This window comes from Orcinus orca, chromosome 4 (genome assembly GCF_937001465.1).
Source record: "Orcinus orca chromosome 4, mOrcOrc1.1, whole genome shotgun sequence".
In the NCBI taxonomy this organism is placed as follows: domain Eukaryota; kingdom Metazoa; phylum Chordata; class Mammalia; order Artiodactyla; family Delphinidae; genus Orcinus; species Orcinus orca.
This window is the reverse complement of record NC_064562.1, coordinates 111,486,451-111,506,458: the sequence shown is the minus strand read 5'-3', so window position 1 is coordinate 111,506,458 and position 20,008 is coordinate 111,486,451. Positions and strand designations below refer to the sequence as shown.

At 46.9% G+C, this 20,008-nt stretch overlaps 1 protein-coding gene across 1 annotated transcript in view; it reads right to left on the bottom strand.

Moving 5' to 3' along the window:
* PROM1 (prominin 1) overlaps positions 1-19,497 on the bottom strand; it is a 97,327-nt gene extending 77,830 nt beyond the window's left edge. The window contains exons 1-2 of the mRNA XM_033410643.2: positions 19,217-19,497; positions 12,939-13,394 (exon numbers count right to left, since the gene is read on the bottom strand). Of these exons, the coding sequence (XP_033266534.2) occupies positions 12,939-13,161 (223 nt within the window). The 5' untranslated portion in view covers positions 13,162-13,394; positions 19,217-19,497. The remainder of the gene's footprint in view (positions 1-12,938; positions 13,395-19,216) is intronic.
* Between the last annotated feature and the right edge of the window lie 511 nt (positions 19,498-20,008).

The following is a 20,008-nucleotide window of genomic DNA, read 5'->3' as shown; positions in this document are numbered from 1 at the left end:
AGCCTGCGCGCAGCAACGAAGACCCAATGCAGCCCAAATAAATAAATTAAAAAAAAAAAAAAAAAAAGCGAGAAAAAATGTTATTTGCTTTGTATGTATGTATATTGCTTTTATATTAAAAATAAATGTAGTTTTATTTTAATAAATAATGAGCAAGAAACCAATTGGACTCATTTGCTGATTCAGATTTTTTTTTAAATATTTATTTATCTTATTTATTTATTTAGGCTGCGCTGGGTCTTAGCTACAGCACATGGGATCCTTTAGTTGCGGCATGTGGACTTCTTAGTTGTGGCATGCGGACACAGTTCCAGCATGTGGGATCTAGTTCCCCGACCAGGGATCGAACTGGGGCCTCTGCATTGGGAGCATGGAGTCTTACCCACTGGACCACCAGGGAAGTCCCTTGATGATTCAGATTTAATCCAATACTTATTCCTTCTCTGTTCAGGTATCCCCAGAAGCCCTTGTCACCTTTAGTCTGAATCACAGAAGATGTTCCTCACATCACAGCTATTTCTCGCCCTTGAGCTTTTCATAGATATTTAATTACTGTTAAATTTGGTAATCTTGTTGGCTAAAGAATTATAAACTTGAGTTTTCCCATGCAAGTAAAAAAAGCAACAATCTTGGTAATAAAGTTTAAGTTTCTGAAATATAAATAGCTGTCGCAAAGTTAATACACTTTGAATTCTACAGGAAAAAGTGAAGCCACCCACTGCAACTCACTGAGATAGTTGTATAAGCTGAAGTGTACAAAGTGAAGTATTAGGATTTGAAGAAAGCGGAGATAAATTAACAGCTGACAATAAAGAAACAAAAAAAAATTCAAAAATCTGACAGTAAGGGAAATTCTAGAAAAAAAAATTAAAAGCAGAGCAACATGCTCTTTCAGAAGGGCTCACTGCCCTGCAGGTTTTACTGTATGATAGTTCGGTGATATCATCGTGACACTAGTATTTCAAGAAAGTACACATAGCAAATGTTCAACCTTTGTTAAGTAAATAGAGAAAGAAATTTGTAGTGGTTAGGGGAGAAAGTACAATAGTTTTAAAAGTTCAAAAATACCAAAACAAAAGCAAGAGATTATGAAGGATCTCCAATGTGCCAGGCACTACTGGCATCAATAAGTGTACAATCTAAGACAGCAAACTATTAAAAGGCAGTGTTAAACACGCAACAGTAAAAGTGTATAAATGACGCAGATAGCACAGACAAAATGATGCGATGAGAGCCACCAGATCTCCAGAATAGGTATCACATGAAGAAACTTTTAAAGAAACAAAGGGAGTTTGCCAAAAGGCAAGTGGAAGGAAGAAAGCAACAGAATGAGGTGTTTGATCTCCAGGGGGTTAGGTCCTCAGGTCAAGCAGGAAATGCAGTGAACAGAAAGCAGGCAAAAAAGAATTACTCATGGAAGTCCCTTAAATCTCTTGTCTCAAGCAAGCAGTGACAACTTTTAAGCTCTGACAGAGGAAGTGGCTTCACACTACATAATGCAGTTGTACAACAGTAGAAAGAAATGTTTGTACTATTCAAGTTATTTCTCTCTTTTTTACTCTTCAGCACATAGAGTTGAATCTTCATGAATTAAAGGCTTGGACGGTGTGACTATTCAAACGTACAGTGGAGGCTCTGGGAGGTAAACCCCACTTTGCAGCTGATCAGATGACCCAGCCATCAATTCCTTTCCTCAGACAACATGGCTGTATACCAGCCCTCACCGTGAAGTCACCATCACCACCTCTGTTGGGTACCCTTGGCCCTCTGCAAACACCAGTTCACCTGTTCACTTCCGGGGTGGATTAGTGTGCTAGAGCTGTTACCCCAAATGGCTTAAACAACAGAAATTTATTGTCTCACAGTTCTGGGGGCCGGAAGTTCAAAATCGGGGTGTGAAAGGTGTTCCCCTGAAGACTCTAGGAGAGGATGTGTCCTAGATCTCTCCTGGCCTTCGGTACTTTCTTCACGTGTGGCAGCATGACTCCAATCTTCACGTGGCATCCTCCCTGTGTCCAGATCTGTCTCCAAATTTCCCCTTTTATAAGGACACTAGTCCAAGTGGATTAGGAGCCCACTCTACCCCAGTCTAACCTCAACTTAACTAATTGCATCTACAACAAGCCTATCCCCAAAGAAGTTCACATTCTGCAGTACTGGGTGTTAGAACTTCAACATATGAATTTCAGGGGGAAACAATTCAACCCATAATACTGGGTTTGCTCCCAAGCTTCTTTCTGCCTCCTTATCTATAATAAGTAATTAAATATTATACAAATGTGTAATTAAATATTACACAAACTGAGGAAATATGAACATAAAAAGAATGAGCATTGAAAACTAAGTCTAATGTTCTATAAAGACTTAGAAAAGGCCAGTCCATTGGATGAAGTACATGTGAGAAAGCTGTAAAAGTCTGGGGAGAAAAAAATCAAACTAAAAATCCAGAGCTCTGGGCTTCCCTGGTGGTGCAATGGTTGAGAGTCCGCCTGCCGGTGCAGGGAACACGGGTTCATGCCCCGGTCCGGGAAGATCCCACATGCCGCGGAGCGGCTGGGCCCGTGAGCCATGGCCACTGAGCCTGCGCGTCCGGAGCCTGTGCTCCACAACCAGGAGAGGCCACGAGAGTGAGAGGCCCGCGTACAGCAAAAACAAAAAACAAACAAAAAAAACTGCATTTATGAGACAACCGAGAAATCTGAATCTTTCCTGAATATTTTATTATATTGAAGAGCTATTGTTAACTTTCTACAGTGTAACAGAATGATGTCTTTATTTTTAAGGAAATACACTGAAATATTTACAGAGGAAATGATAGGAAAACTGCGATTTGCTTCAAAATGAAGGGGGTGAGTAAAAGGAGTGGGTAGAGGTAGAAATAAACAAGATTGGTCATGAGTTGAGTTGTTGAATCCAGGGTGGTGGGTAAGTGAGGGCTCATCAGACTCTTCTACTTCTGCACATACTTGAAATTCTCCATAATAATAAAAAAAAAAGTTTAAGGATTTGGTTGGTATACTCACTTTGGAGCACTGTTTGGTAGTATTACTGAAGGTGAAAAAATGTTTACCCTACGGCCCAGCAATTCACTCCTAGGTATATACCCAACAGCAATGTGTATATATAATCACCAAAAAACACGTACGAAAATCTTCATTGCAGCACTATGTATAAAGGCCCTGCTATGGACTGAATGTTTATGTCCCCACAAATTCATATATTGAATCCCTAACCTCCAGTATGATGGTGTTTGGAGGTGGGGCCTTTGGGACGTTATGAGTTTAGATGAAGTCATGAGGGTGGGCTTGTGGAGGGATTAGTGCCCTTGTAAGAAGAGGAAGAGACAAGAACCCCCTCTCCCTCCACCAGGTGAGGACACAGCAAGGAGGCAGCGATCTGCAAACCAGGAAAAGGACTGTCACCAGACGTCAAATCTGCTGACACCTTAATCTAGGACTTCCAGCCTCCAGAACTGTGAGAAATAAATGTATGCTGTTTAAGCCACCCAGTCTATGGTATTTTGTTATAGCAGCCCAAGCTGACTAAAACAGGCCCCAAATGGAAACCTCTCAAACGCCAATCCAGTAGGATGGATACATAAATTATGGTATATTCATGTGATAGAACAGTACACAACAACAACAGTGAATATTTACAACTACATGCAACAATATGGATGAATCTCACAAATAAAATGGTGAGTAAAAGAAGCCAGAAACCAAAGAGAACATACTATTGTGTTCTACCAGGCGTAACAAATCTACACTATTAACAAGCAGGAGAGGGTTATCCTTGGGATGAGTTGGTGACAGTAACCAGGAAACAAGAGAGGGCTCTTCTGGGGGCCTGTTCTTTTTCTTGATCTGGGACCTAGTTGCACAGATGTGTGCAGTTTATGAAAAGCCATCAGGCTGTAGGTTTAGGTGCACTTTTCTGTATGCATACAATATTTTAAAATACTTTTAAATTAAAAAATAGCAAATTCTGATTTAGTAAGTAGGGCCCAAGAATCTGCATTTGTAACAAACTCCCATGTGATGCCTGATGCTTTTGGTCCAAAGGCCACACCTGGAGTAACACTGAGCTAGGTCACTAGTGCCCAAGTGTACATGAGAATTTCCAGAAACAGCAGACAATGCATACCCCACTCCCCACCCCTCCACCGCCTCCTTCCTGTAGCTTTGGTTGGGGTTACAGGTTTACTGAGTGATGCCTACTTTCCACTGTCTGCTGAACCCCATGCACACATTGGTCTGACATTCCAGAGCCTGTCTGCCATCTGCCCACAAGCTACTCCCCAAGTTCATGGCCTGACAACCTCCCGGACATGCAGGTCTCTGGCCTCACTGCTCACCAGGCCACATCCTACAAGCTCCTGTCTCAACTTGCATCACTCAGGCCTCTGCTTGTGCACCTGGAATGCTCTCCTCTGCTTCCTGAACTCTTCCACACCCGTAAAGTTCAGTTCAAATGTTCCTTCCTCCAGGAAGTCTTCTGCAATTGCCGCATCGTGACTAATCCCTCCTCTCGACAGCCATGAGCACACTATTCATGCCGGATAGTCAGCATGGACCAGCCCTCCTGCATCATAGCTGACTGTGGAGGTGGAGGTCTCTGTGCTCAAGGTCAGCCTTTTGAGAGCAGGGGAACCCAGTCGACGCCATTTCTGCCAAACAGCAACAGGTCTAGCTCACTACATACTTACAGGATGGAAATTCAAGAACTTGGAATCAGACAAGTCAGCTCTGAATCTGGTTCCATCATTTTTCAGAAATATGACCTTGGACATATCACTTAATATCTCTGAGCTATTCTCTGGAAGAACTAAAGAAGTATGTAATAGGTGTCATGGGCTGAATGGTTGCCCCCCAAAAGATATGTCCAAGTCCTGACCCCGGGAATCTATGAATGTGACCTTATTTGGAAAAAGGGTCTTTGAAGATATAATTAAGTTAAGGATCTCGAGATAAGATCATACTGGATGTAGGATGGGCTCTAAATCCAGTGACAGATGCCTTTATAAAAGAAAACAAAGGGAGATCTGAGCCAGAGACACAGAAGGCAGACGTGAAGATGGGCAGAGATTGGAATGATGCAGCCACAAGCCAAGGAACACCTGGAGACACCAGAAGCTGGAGGAAGCAAGGAAGGATTCTCCTCTAGAGCCTTCAGCCTCCCTGAGTGCCAATATCTTGATTTTCTGGTTCTCAGAACTATGACAGAATAAATTTCTGATGTTTTCAGCCACTCAGTTTGTGATGATTTGTTACAGCATCCCTAAGAAACCAGTGCGGTGGGAGTCACATAAATACTTGCTCTTCTGTCCATGTGATCATCAAGACGTAAGATGAATTTAAAAGCTTATAATGAATATGGGTTTTATACATTCATATTTTACTTAACAAACACTTATATAGCACTTAGTTTATCAGACAAGGTCCTCATTGCTTTATAAATATTATTTAAATATTATGATGATCCCCAAAGTACTATTATTATTATCTTCATTTTACAGAGGGAAAACTCAGGAACAGAGAGTTTAAGTCACTTGCCCAAGGTCACAAAGCTCGTCAACATAGAAGCCAGGAATCAAACCCAGGCAGAGGCTCCAGAGTGCAGGCTCATCACTACCACTCAAGTGTTGGGCTCATTTCCGAATCTAGACCCCAGCCAAGCAGAGGGCACGTGGCAAGCCTACCTCAGGCCACCCCTCCTGTAATGTCCCTCCTGCTGTATGCTTCTGCCCCAGCATTGCCCCATCCAGACCACACTGGACAGCTGCTTCTCCAAGTGTACATTTTGGAACTTCTCTTCCACCCAGTAGACAGCAATGTCTAATACCACATGGGCTTCATCCAGCAGCTGCTGGGGTGGCCTCTCTTTATTTACATTCATACTTAATCTCTCATTTCCTGCATGTATTTGAAGACCTCAAAAAGGACATCATCGCTGGAGACCAGGAAGCTTTCCTTCTTGTGTCTTTCACGGCACTGGCGCACGTTTATTTTCTAGAAGGGCACAGCCTACCTCTACTGCTCACTTACGGGAAGGCAGGGGCACGTTTCAGTACTTTGTGGACAAGTTTATGAAAATACAGTCAACAGGACTCATTGTTCAGTTTAGCACTGGAAGCTGTACTATGAAGCAGAAGACACATCAGATGGATTAAAGGAGTGCCTGTTACAGTCTCCAGACACGCCCCCTTCCAGGGAGCACAAGGGGAGACAAGCCCAGGTGTGGGCATCACAGGACTCTGGGTCAAACCTTGGCTTGGTCCCTTAGCCATCAGTGTGTGTGACCTTGGAACACTCCCTTAACTTCCCTGAGTCTCACTTCCCTTATCAGCAAAATACAAGTGGCAACTATGAGCCTGGACAATGAACCCAGCCTGCCTGAATTCAAACCCTGGCTCGCCACTGGCTAGTTTTGTGACCCTGGTCAAGTCAGTTAGCTCTCTGAACCCCAGCTTCCTCTTCTGTAAAACAAGATTAATAGCCCCAAGCTCACAGAGCTGCTGAGTTGTTCAAATCCCTGAGAGCCGGCACACACCAGCTGTTTGCTGTTCTAATTGTTCGGATGCATAGAGATGACAGCCGTAGACTGCCAAGCACAGTGGGGAGACAGGATCAACTAGTGTTAGTCCTTTCCCTCTATGACCTTATTTATGTCCAGGCCCATTGCCAACCTGAGTCACGTGATGTAAAGAAGACAAGTGCTCGCTCCGTCTGATTAAGGAAGAACACACAGGTGCTGGATATAATAAAACATCCTAATTCTAGGTGGACATTGGCACAGACACACCTATTGGGCTGTCCGTCCAACAACCCCTTTTCTGGAAACCACCTCCCTGCCTGTGATGCCACAGGGCCAGCAGTGCCTCACAGTGCCAGGCTCACAGCACCCGGCCCAGGCACGAGGTGTGACTGTAGCCACAGTTACCTGAAGGGCCCGTGGTTGGCGACTGGCCCCAGGCAGGACTAGAACTGAGACTTGGGACGAAAAGAGAGAGAATGCCCAGCCACTCGCTCTCCAGGAAGCTGGCCTGAAACCTATGACGTTGGCAGCCTAGCTCTCCACCAGGAGGATTACAGGATGGGAGAACCCAGAAAGGGGGATGGGAAGGAGGAGGAATGAAGAGGCCACGGGGCAGAGAGGGGCCAAGATGGGAGCCAGGTCGAGTCCCTGCTGGCTTGATCCCCTCCCCAACCCCCTTGAGCGTCATGAAGTAACCCGGAGTCCTCATGATAAACCCCTTTTTTTAAAAGTTTTTTTTATTGAAGTATTGTTGATTTACAATGTTGTGTTAGTTTCTGGTGTACAGCAAAGTGATTCAGTTATACATACATACACACAGACACACACACACACACATATATAAAAGAATATATACATATATTCTTTTTCATATTCTTTTCTATTATGGTTTATTACAAGATATCGAATATAGTTCCCTGTGCTATACCATAGGACCTTGTTGTTGATAAACCCCTTTTCTGATTGCCTTTGCTGATAGGTTTCTGTTACCTGCAACAGAAGGACTCTCAGTTAATATCACATCCTGGTGGCATCTCAAAGTCTGAGGAAACCAAGCTTAACTCTTCCCTCTTCCCCACTTCTACCACTTCCCCAGCTCCGCCCCCAGACCCACCAACTCCTGGGATCAAATCAAATTAGCAGAAAATGTTGTTACAAATAGGTCAACCATCCTAAAATCTAATTTAAAAATATGCCAAAACAGAGTGGAAAATGATTTTAGAAATTTTCTATAGCAATAAAAGCAGGGCTTCCCTGGTGGCACAGTGGTTAAGAATCCACCTGCCAATGCAGTGGACGTGGGTTCGAGCCCTGGTCCGGGAATATCTCACATGTCGCGGAGCAACTAAGCCCGTGCGCCACAACCACTGAGCCTGCACTCTAGAGCCCGCAAGCTATAACTACTGAGCCTGCGTGCCACAGCCACTGAAGCCTGCGTGCCTAGAGCCCACGTGCCACAACTACTGAAGCCTGCGTGCCTAGAGCCCGTGCTCTGCAACAAGAGAAGCCACTGCAGTGAGAAGCCTGCGCACTGCAACGAAGAGTAGCCCCCACTCGCCGCAACTAGAGAAAGCCCGTACACAGCAACAAAGACCCAATGCAGCCAAAAATTAAATAAAATAAATAAATTTATAAAAAAATAAAAGCTGAGGAGACCTTTTTTTCACTTGTTCCATTAAAAAGGCTCGGACCTGGGTCATGATTTATGCCAAATTCATCATAGACACCCCAAATTGGAAAAGGCACTACTCACCATTCACACCAGATAATCTTCTGCAATGTACGCTTTCAAGGTGCAAAAATTACTATTTTTCGTGGTAACTCACAATCATTTTAAAAGCAGTATGATAAAATAAAAAGGAAATCAATTACCCACAAAGTAAGCTGTAGAATACAGGAAAAATAGTCCTGGAGACAGGGGGTTCTCAATCTGCCAGTGGCTAGTTGTGTGCTTTGAACGTGTAATCTTGTCCTGACTTAGTTTTCCAATCTGTAAAGGGGGATGTAATAAATAGAAATAAGACCACCATCTACCTCCATCATCTACCTCTCAAAGTTGCTGGGAGATTCAAATGAGCTAACACTTTGCACAGTGTGCCTTACAGCAGATGCTGGGGAGAGGAGGAGAGAACAGAGAAAAAACAAGAACCCACAAGATGCAGATATATTTGTGGGAGTAAAGACTACTTGGTAAAGTAGCGCTACATCCAAATCCTGGCTTCTAGAGCCAGTTCTGCTGCTGTGGGGCTTGCTGGGGAGACACAACCCACTTAGCTTCAAAAGCAACACAGTCGCTTCTTACAAGGCAACTCCATGTAGTGTTGCTGAGGAAGCAGCAGCAAGGACATTGTAAAGATCCCTCCTGGAGACACCTTTTCTTTCCTATATCCCTCGAGACACCAATTTTGGCGTCAGTTTGGTCAATTCTTCCTCTCGAGTAATAATACTAAGAGCAGCCACGTTTATTGAGGATTTTTCTCTGTGCCTTTCAGGCATGGTTTTAAACATCGGCTTTACATGCATCATTTTATTTAAGCCTCACAGATAAAAGCTATAGAGTGGGTTATGATTAAAGTCACATTACATCTATGAGAGCAGAGGCTCTGAAAATTAAGTTGGCCTAGATCACCTTGCAGGTAATAGGCAAGAGATAGGACTTAAACCAAGTCTTTTGGACACAGAATGGACTCTGCCTCTGTTTCCCCCATTACTTTTGCCTCAACCCACATGAGTTCATTATTACCACCCTCTGGACCACTGCAGGAACCTCACCCTCCCTGTGACCTATCCTGTCAGCTGCTGTCAGATTCTTTTCCCAAAACCCAAGTCCACTACCACACTGGCTCATAGCACCCAGCAAGGTGCACCACAGAAGGCAGTGCTTTCAATAATGCTTGTCAAGTGAATGAAACTTGTGCTCATGCTGCCTTAGCTTCCTTCCCGCTACAGAACTCTCTGGCCTGCCAGTCAGGGTCCTCCAGCTCTGGCTCCCCAACCCTGGCAGACTTACTCCATGAATACACACTTCACAGGTCCACCATGAACCACGGTCTCCTCCACTCCATGGACATGCCGTTTCCTCTGCCTGGAATGCTCTTTCCCCAGCTCCCCCCATGGCCCCCCACCCCCGCCACATACACACACACATCCTGCCCTCAACACCCTTTCTAGGTTAATGCATGGACAGACGATTCCCCCCTAATGTAAGCCATCACTGTCTTCTTAGTGAGCCAAGCCCAGGACACCACATCTCCCTCGCAGCTTCAGATCAGGGCAGGATTTATGAAACACCCACCAGGTACTAGAGCACACTGCCGAGCTGTAGAGTTACCTGTCTGCCTGGTCTAATCTAAGCTAATCTTTTCTTCTATCCAGGAATAGGCCTTTGTCTCAAGCCCCAGCTAAACAAAACCTTTCCATCTTGTATTTACCAGGATGGGCTTCTCTTTAGAGAGTTCCAAATGCAAAACTGGGTATTCCATTTTGGTTGGAAACAGGATGTAAATGTGGAAAACTCCCCAATGATAGCATGAAAAGAAGGAGCCGAGGCTCCAGGGCTGTCCCTTCTTCTTCTGCTCCTGCACTGGGACTGTGCACTCAAAACTTCTCTCTCACATCAAAGAACAGACCTGTGGGATATTATCTTCTGTGAAGATGTTACTCCACAGAGGACTCATCCTGAAGTCATCTGCTTTGGTTGATGTATTTAGTTAAGCTAATACATATAAATCTATCTCTTTCTCTCTCTCTCTCTCTCTTGCATCTTCAATTATCAAGACAGCTGCCTCTGTTTTGGTGCTCATGAAATGCAGTGGCCCCAAAGTTCACAGCAGCACTACTTACAAAAGCCAAGACCTGGAAGCAACCTAAATGTCCATCGATAGATGAATGGATAAAGAAGATGCGGTACATATATACAATGGAATATTACTCAGCCATTAAAAAGAATGAAACAATGCCACTTGCAGCAACATGGATGGACCTAGAGATTATACTAAGTGACATAAGCCAGACAGAGAATGACAAATATCATATGATATCACTTATATGTGGGCTCTAAAAAAGAAAAAAGATACAAATGAACTTATTTACAAAACAGAAATAGACCCACAGACATAGAAAACAAACTTATGGTTACCTAAGGGGAAAGGGGAGGGGAGGGATAAATTAGGAGGATGGGATTAATAGATGCACATTACTATGCATAAAATAGATAACCAACATGGACCTACTGTATAGCATAGGGAACTATACTCCATATTTTGTAATAACCTATATGGGAAAAGAATATATATATATATGTATAACTGAATCACTGTGATGTACACCTGAAACCAACAGGACATTGTAAATCAACTATACTTCAACTTTTAAAAAAAAGTCACGTGCCAAGGGGAAAAAAAAAACACGAAAAACATGATTGCCTCATAGTGTCCTTTATGTTGCAAAGCACCTCTTGAGCACTTTGAGGCTATTACGAAACCTAGTAACTGGGTGAAAGAATATGAATAATGGGATGGTGGAAGAAAACCAACACACCAAGACGTCACCTGCTAAATTCAGTATTATATTCTCTTAGCAACCTGACAATTTTTTCTGAAAGGGGTAGTGCTGGTCTGTTTCTGGAAATTTCTTTCTCCGAAGTAGTAAGTATCAAAGAAGGTCAAGGGACAAGCAAGGCTAACACCCTCAGATTACATTAGGATTTAAATTCTAGACTAATCATGATGTTGGAGGTGAAAACCCTAGAATGCTTCGGAAGCAGGATGTCTTTTAACCTGATCATTTGAATGAAGACCTTTAAAGATACTGTTTCCCCTTGTGAAACAAGTGTGAGGAAGCCTTCATATGAAATCTAGAGGGAGAAAAATAAAACGACATATGGAAAGAGATTACAGGATTAATTACATGATCTGCCTTAGCATGACACAGGAGACTTCACAATCTTTTTAAAGAAGTCACTGTAAATTCGTATTAAACAACTGAATTCTATGCTTTTTACATAAAAAAACAAAGAAACCAAGACTAAAAACACTAGTAGGTGTTTATTTATTCAATTATATTTACATCAAGTCCAAAAGTAAACAAAAAGATATTGAGAATAGTGAATTTGTATTCAACATGAATAAATAAACTCAGTTTGTTTTCTACTTCTGTCCTTTGGATTTCCAAATTTAGTCTTTTAAGCAGCGACATAAACAGTAAGCAGTACTTGTTCAGGACTCTCTTCTGTGACAGTAGGGCGAGGTGATTTACTTCATTGAATCGAAATTTAAACTAACAAAAAATTGAAAACTACACTTCAGACTGTTTCAGTTGCTTAATCTGAGACAAATAAATGTAAAAAATTCTATGTAAATATATATTAAGAAAATCTGTAAACTGCCCGTAATATAAACAGGTGCTGAAGTTCACTAAATACATTCTCTCTCTCTCTCTCTCTCTCTCTCTCTGTGTGTGTGTGTGTGTGTGTGTGTGCGTCTCTCTCTCTCTCTCTCTCTCTCACACACACACACACACACACACAAATAATCTGCTTATGAACGATGGCTGGCCAGCTAAGGAAGATGATAAAGATTACTACAAATTTTATAATGTTTAGTAGTCAATGATAATATTCAAATCTTTGTAGTTTAAAGAACAAGCTTAAGCTAGATCTAACATTAAATCAATAAAAATTTAGACTGCCAAACCTTAATAGCAGACAATTCCCACAGACCATTTGAATTTTCATAATCCCACTCCTAAAAACACATACCCCGAAGACTTCCGAGTACAGATGAGCCGCAGTGGTGAGGCCAGAGAGTACGCACACAAAACTACAGCACGATGCCATGAATGTTCCCTCCTGGCTTCACACTCAAACTCTTAGACCTGAAGCAAACAAGTTACCCAGGTAACAGGTATGGTCTGCCCTGGCCTTGCCCTAAGCAGTGTCAAAACTGCATTTTGCGGTGGGTGGAGGAGAGTTAAATTTGTAACTTTCAATGGCCATGAGAGGTCATTATTAACTTCTCGTTTGATGACAGAGAATTTGCATTTTTACCCTAACTTCTACCTTTGGTATGAACTTGAGAACAATTCAATACTCTAACCAAAAAACAAAACAAAACAAAACAAAAAAGGAGGGGAAGAAGGATAAAGAACTGGAAAAACAACATGGCAACGCAGTTTGATTTCATTTTCTTATCATCACATTCCTAACAACCTATTTAACTTATTTTTCTTAACTTCTGGCTAAATACTTTCTGCTCCTGTGCAATTCAATCACTTTGAATCTCATACTTTAATATACGGAATATATTCTGCACTGATCGTGTTGTCATTAACAAACAATATTGTGTGTGTGCGCCCGTGAGTATGTTTGGAGACATACTGTATCTTGTCCCGCCATTGGCACTTACCTTCAGGGAAGGCATTCGGCTGCACCATGTGGAGGAAGATGTGCACAATTTGAAAGAGGATGCCAGTAGGTCCAGCTTCATAAGAATCTCTGGTCTCATAGCTCGTTGGAGGAAATTCAAATTCCAAACCATCAGGAATGTATGCGGATGATGGCGGTGGCCCCTCTGACATGGTGTCCCCATAAAGCCCCAGCAGCAGCAGGAAGCGGAGGAGAAGGGCCATAGCTAGCAAGATGCCCCAAACATGAGGCAGAACTGGGGGACTCCCTCTTCAGAGGTTCTGGAAGCCTTGGGGAAGACAGGAGTGCGTTTCTGTGCAGAAGAGGTGTGGCGAGGTCTGAGTCTGCGGAATCCTTGGCTTTCTGGCTGGGTTGGCATGCGGTGAAGGGTGGCAGAGAACCTTCTCGGCTGTGGGGCGGGTGGGGGGGGGACGGTCAGTCGATCAAAGCACCATCCCTGGCAGGGAGAGAAGGGGCGGGGTCACTAATGCCTGCAGCCCGCCTGCACCGGCAGCTCCCCTGGAGGAGAGGCTGCAAGGCTTTAGAGCAAGCCCTCAGCCTAATCCGCGGCGGAGGAAGCAAACACAGAGCCTGCTTCAGAGCACAGGGGCAGGAAAGCTGGAAGGTTCCATGCTAGGGGCCAGGCCCAGAAATACCAGCTAGTGTAACGAGTGTGTGGTCTTGGAAACTGACATTCATTAGCACTTACCACATTCCAGACACATTCTACATGCTTTGCAGGTAGAACCTCGGTTAAGGCATTATCCCATTTTACAGAAGAGGAAACTGACTCCGAATTTCAGCAACTTGCCCGAGGCCATGGTTGATTCATGGTGGGGTAGAATCCAAACCCAGTAGTTTGCTTTCAAAGCCCAAGTTTAGACTCTTCCAACTCCAAGACACTCGCTCTACAGAACCCTCCCTTTCAGTCAGAGAAGCAGAGGCCCACAGCAATAGATGAGATGCTTAACTTTCCTCCAATTTTGGGTTATTCTCCCCATCTCTGGAGATATGTCTTACTCCACCTTTTATTTTATTAATGTGCTCACTGATCTCATTTCATCCCATCTTCACTCACCCCCAGTCCAAACTAGACAAGCATGGCCTCAAGGGCAGGGAACAAACTCTTTAAGGCCGGGTGACACTGGTTTCTGTCTAACACGCTCATCAGGTAGCCCTGATGGAAATCTCTGTCCCAAGTCACCACCTGGATGACTCGGGGTCCAGGCAATGAGAAGAAGATCAGAGCGAGACTCCCGCCCTCCCCTGGGGAAAGGGAGAAAGATCAGGAACTAAAATCGGCTACCAGCCCAGTGTCTAGTGAGGGCAGCGTGGACCTGTCCTCCTCGAGTTTCTCTCCCCAGAACTGAACACAAGGCAGGCATACAGTTGGCTATCAGTAAGAGCTGTTGAATATAAAACCAAATAAGCCAAAACAGCTGCTTTGCGTGTGCCACTGCAACAGGCTAGATGAATCAAAAACAACTGGGATACTCTGCTTGCCCATTCTTTTCTGGGGTCAGGAACACCCTGATTTTCTTTCCTACATCAGATACACACTCAGGAACTTTCAAAATAAAGACAGGGTACTCCTGAAACACACAATGCAAGATGGAGGCGAGGGACTACCAAGAAAGTGACACACTGCACAAAAGGCTAGAGGACCCGCTACCTATATTCCACCAAGTTGAAGAGAGCTCCACACAAGAGGTAGGATTTAATGAGCTATTTGAATGAAGACGTTCATTCATATCAGGTCCCCTTAGATACTGCCTCATCTTCTAAGCCTCATAACCACTCCTATTACTTCTGCACAGGTCTGCCAATGGAATGACCCTTGACTCTCCCATTATCAAATCATGGGCTACTCAGATCCCCAGTGACACCTAGTGCCAACCTCATGGAACCCCTAGCTTCCAGGTCCATCTCACCCACAGACACAGACACACCAGGACCCTGGTGACTGTTTCCAAAGGGCAATCCCTGCCAGGCATGGCTGCTGCCAACAACCTGTCCTCAGGCTCTGAAGTGCTCTAGCCTTTCACTGGTTCTACCAGGAATCAGCACCCTGCTCAGACTTCAAGTCTTTTCCAGAGAGAACAGATAAGAAGGAAACAAAGCAAGTTGGCTTTTGCAAGATTTCTCTCTGAAGCCTGCAGGGCTGCACAGGGCAGGAGGAAGATGCGAAAGAAGAGGCGGCGTGTGGTTATTCAGGTAGGATAGGACCATGCTGCTTCAGGCAGGCAGGTGGGCATGCACACACACATCACACACACCATGCATGCGCTCACAATGACACACAACTCACAGAGACGAAACACACACCAGGAACGTACACTCCACACACTGACACACACAGGCACACACCACATTCACATCTTATCTTATCTGTTAAAGGGCAGGCAGGAGCACAGCAGCTGACGGATTAGAGGCTCAGCTGCTAAGAAAGGCTGACTTCCTGGTAATGCCACCAAGCCTCAGCTGAGGACAGAGAGAAACACAGCGGGAGGGAAATGGCAGAAGGCCCCCAGGAGAGCTATGAATAAACAGACTTCCAGACATCCTCAGTGAAGAAGCAGGGGAAAAGAAATCCCAACGGAAATGCAAAGATGGGGTGTTCCACTGAGTTAGGGCAGCACCTGAGCGGCACGTGCATCTTGCTCCAGAGGGTAGGTCCCTCTTACAGTTTAGACCACTTTTAGGAACATCTCACTACTTATGAAGCACTAGACAATGGATAAAAGTCAAGGCAAAAAGGAAGAAGTTTTCATCTCAGTCTGAATCGTTGTTCCAAAAAAGAAGGTCTGGGTACTTCCCTGGGAAAGCACACGAGGTAGCAAGAGCCACTGAGAGCAGCTCAGGGAACTGCCAGCAGAAAACCCAAGACGGCTCCCGACCCAACAGCCGCATCAGCGTAAAACGGAGTCTGTGTTTCAAATGAAATTATAGGACCTCAGTTCTGGAGATGTGGCCCATTAATCTGCATTTTTAACATGCTCCCCTGGTGACAGATTCTTGGACAACTAAGGTTTGAGAGCCAGCACTGTTCCTGAGTTCCCTCCTGGCTAATCCGTGCCGCTTTCCAAAGACACCTCCATCTTCCCAAGCACAACTGCAGAACAACAGACGTGAGGCAAAAGCACCCCAGACGCCCTTCTTGTATCGCATTGAACTGATCTAGCCCAACAGCTTGGTGGGGTCCCCGACTTCCTCATCTTCTGCGTACCCTTGGAGTCTGGCGCACAGCAGGCACTCAGTAAGGATGGCTGACATCAAACGGTCGCAGGTAGAGAGAAGACTGACACAAAATGGTCATGTTGACTTATTTCAGAATTGGTCAAGCACCTGTTTATGAGCAGTCTTCAGCCCACGGGAGGGAGGTGTTGGATTGCTTGTAGCTGTTTCCTCCAACACAGGGAACAGACTGTCTCCTCATTGGATTCGTCTATGGCGGAACAACTGGTCTACCACTCTGGCGGGGGTGGGTGGGGGCATACTTTCAGCTGCAATCCTCGACTTAGCAGGCTTTGGAAATCGCTCCTTTGGGGTCTCTCTCCTCAAACAGGCACTAGACTAATCACTAAGGTAGATTCACCATTTTCTGGTTTATGGGATGAAGATTCCTGGATTCCATCCAAATACACTGAGTTCAAACTGGGAAAGGGACCCAAGAACACGAATTTTAAGCAAATACCTCACATGATTCTGAGCCTGGGGTCCAGAGATCGGCACTTCCATGAACACTGGTTTAAAAGCAAATACGATGACCATCCAGCTTCATTTCTTCTCTACTTTTTCTTTTTGATGGAATTTTTGAAGGAATTTCTTTTAGAAGGATCTGTGTAGGTGTCGTCTAGGGTTTTTGGTGGGTGGGAGGGCGGATGGGAGCTGCCCAACTTCTGAGCCCACCTTTGTGAGTTCAGGGGGTGGCAGCCCTGCCTCCCATGGTGAGGCCAGCTGAGGTGCCCAAACTGAGCCCAGGCTCAGCCAATCAGATGCTTACTCCTGGGCTTGTGCATGAGACACACTGAGGCAGAGGCAGTTTCCACTTCATCCTAGCAATGATGGAAACATGCCAGCAGCCACAGCCGGAGTCTAATGTTGGCAGCCATGGCCGTACACCCATCAGGGGTCCTGTTGCATGTCCTGAGTCCCACTCCTCCAGGCTCCCAAGCCTGGCTGGCCAGCCTTTCTGTCACTTCGCTAAGCCACCCAGTATCCAGTCCCTTTTTTGCTAAAATTACCCAGAATTGGCTTCTGTCATTTTTAACAATGCATCCTGACCTTGATCAAATCTCAGAGCGAACTCCTGCCCCTGCAAAACTGCTTTCCTTCATATTTTAAAGTCCCGACGAAAAAATATTTGGTTTAAAGTTTTAATATTTTCGACCTATCCTTTGATGCACTTTGCTTCACCTTACTAGATACACAGAAATAGTCCAGGGTGTAACTCATAAGGAAGTTCATTAAAAAATTATGGGATACATTAAGAAAACAAAACTAAACTAAAGGGCACTGCTGCAGCGACCAGAGCCCTGGCTTTCGAGACTGGGAGTCTCTAGCCCCGCTGATGAGCTCTGTGACAGCAGTTGCTTACAATCTCCACGCTTTCCTTTTTGCTAGTCTGTAAAATGGTGTTTTAAATAGTGTGGGAGGGTTGGAAATAGAATAGGTACGACGCCTGGCACACACACAACTGGCCGTCGATTGAGGGTCTGGACTGCCCCTGCGAACGGCAATATTCTCAACTCGGCCGCCAGGCTCACCCTGACAGGCAGAACAGCTTCCAGAACATTGAAGGAGGAAACTCACAAAAGAGTGAGAAAAGCCTAAGTAGTAACTCCACACACATTGAATAATAGGAAGTTGCTACTATTCAAGTCTTTCGAAAACGGCAATTTCATACGGTCCAAGCAACCAAAGAACAGCAGCTGTTTGGGTCTCCAGAGGGTCTCTGTTGGGATGGGGGGAGGGGACGTTCAAGGACCTCAATCACACCTGCTTGTGTTAACAAAGATCAGCCGCCTCTCTCAGAAACCCGGGAAAACCTTCCTCCAGCCCGGGCAGGAGCAAGGTCAGCAGCCACCGCGGGCTACAGGCGCAACCTGTTGCTACAGAAAGCTGGTGGCGCCGCTCCCCCAGCCTTCCCCTCCAACCCACCGCCAGGCCGGGCCCGCTCTTGCCCTCGCTCCCTCCGCGCAGGAACCTCTCTCCGGCTGCGGGACAAAGGATAGGCGGCAAGGCGGGCGCGGGAAACCAGGAGACTCGAGGAATCCGCCGCCGCCCTGGGGGAGGGGGTTGCCGGAGTAACTTGGCTGCCGCGAAAGAGTCGGCGCCGGTTCCCCGCCGAGGCGCGGGTTGGCGTGAACTGGGGTCGCCGTCCTAAGCCGTGTGCCCCAGGGCCCCCTGGTCGCATCCCCCGCCGCTCTCGGCGAGGGCTTTCGAGGAAACTGACCTCGGGCCCCAGACTCTCCCGCACCGCGAAGCTCCTCCTCTGTCCACGCTTCCCTTTGTTGTCCTGGCCGGCGCCTTACCCAGCGGGGTGCGCCTCCATCACCCAGTTCTCCATCAGGCAATCGCCAAAGGTCCCCGTGCTGTGCACCCAAAGCAGACCGGGGGGATGCATCAAGCCAGGGGTGCGTGCGCTGCCAGATGGGCAAGGCGATAAGGTCTCCCATGGCACCCTCAGAGCCCCCCTCCTGTGATGGTCGATTGCACCGCGTACTTCTTTTAGCAAACCAGAGGAAGGTGACCCCTTTCCATACCCAGCTGGGGAGGGTCAGTGTCCCGCACCCCTCGTTCCACTCCCCAGGCCTCCCCTCACCCCCGAACAGTTCCCAAGCCCCGGACCAACCTCGCCTCTTCCGCCGCCCTCTCAGAGAACGAGCCGGTAGCCTCGGGGTCTGGGGTCCCACTCGCGTTACCACCGCCTGCTCGCGCCCCGGCTCCTGGCCACAGCCGCCAGCTCCCCTCCAGTGGGCGGAAAGAAGACCCACCACGCAGCCCGCAAAGTTTGCGTGCGTCTGCGCCCTGCCCGGAACTCTCGCAGGGTCCACCTCGCCGGCCCTGCAGCCCCTCTGGTTCCCCTGACGCTCCCGGGCTCGCACCACCTGCCGCGGCCCGGGGAGGGGGTGCCGAGGGTTGGGAGGAGAAGGGAGCAGAGCAAGCCCCTCCATTCCCCATTCCCCGCCCCCAGCTTTCTGGAAAGGGGTGCACTCAGCCCCCGGGTCGGGGCCGCAGACACCTTCCGAGCTCCGGCGTGAGGACGCGGCTACTCACCGTGCGCCCGGTCCAGCTACCGGTCAGCCCTCGCCGCCGCTGCCGCCCCCCTCTTTCCTCCCAGCCCTGCTCGCCCGGCCCCCGCTCATGAATGATTTATGACTCGGCTTCGGGGACCACCGGGATGGCTTCCGGAGAGGCCGCTCCGCTGTCCCGCTGCCCCGCGCGCCGGCCAGACCCCGGGACGGGGCGGGTCCGGAAAGGCGCCTGCCTTCGAGGCGCGCCGGAGAGGCCCAGGGTACCCTTGGGGACCTGTTGCGGCCTCCGCAGCTCCCGGGCTGGACTCGCAGATGAGACTGCCGCAATGCACTGCTTCCAGAAATGTACTCACCCGCGCGCGGCGGGAGAGCTGAGCGCGCAGCCAGGTGGCGGGTGGGGACTGGCTCGGTACTTTAGAGATAGCTAATCCTGGAGTTCGGCCCGCGCGCTCCCGGTTGGACCAGCTGAGCAGCTTCGCCACGATACCCCGGGGCACACACTGGGACCTAGCTGCAACCATTTCCTGAGGCTAGAGCCCCGCTCAACCGAGCACGTCCCTCCCACAGGACCCACGCCTCCTTGAGGCAGGCTGAGCGGTTTAGTTGGAACGCTGCTCCTCTTCTAAAAACTTCGCATCTCTCTGGTTCCACCTCAGACCTGCCTTGGTTGACTCCCTCTACCGCTTTAGACGCTTCTATTGCCAGTTTCCAAGACTTAAAAAAAAAAAAATTACTCAAATAAAACAAAACCCCAATCATTTGGTTCCTTAGCGTGTACCAATCGTAATGCTAGTGGCTGGAGCTCTAAAACCGG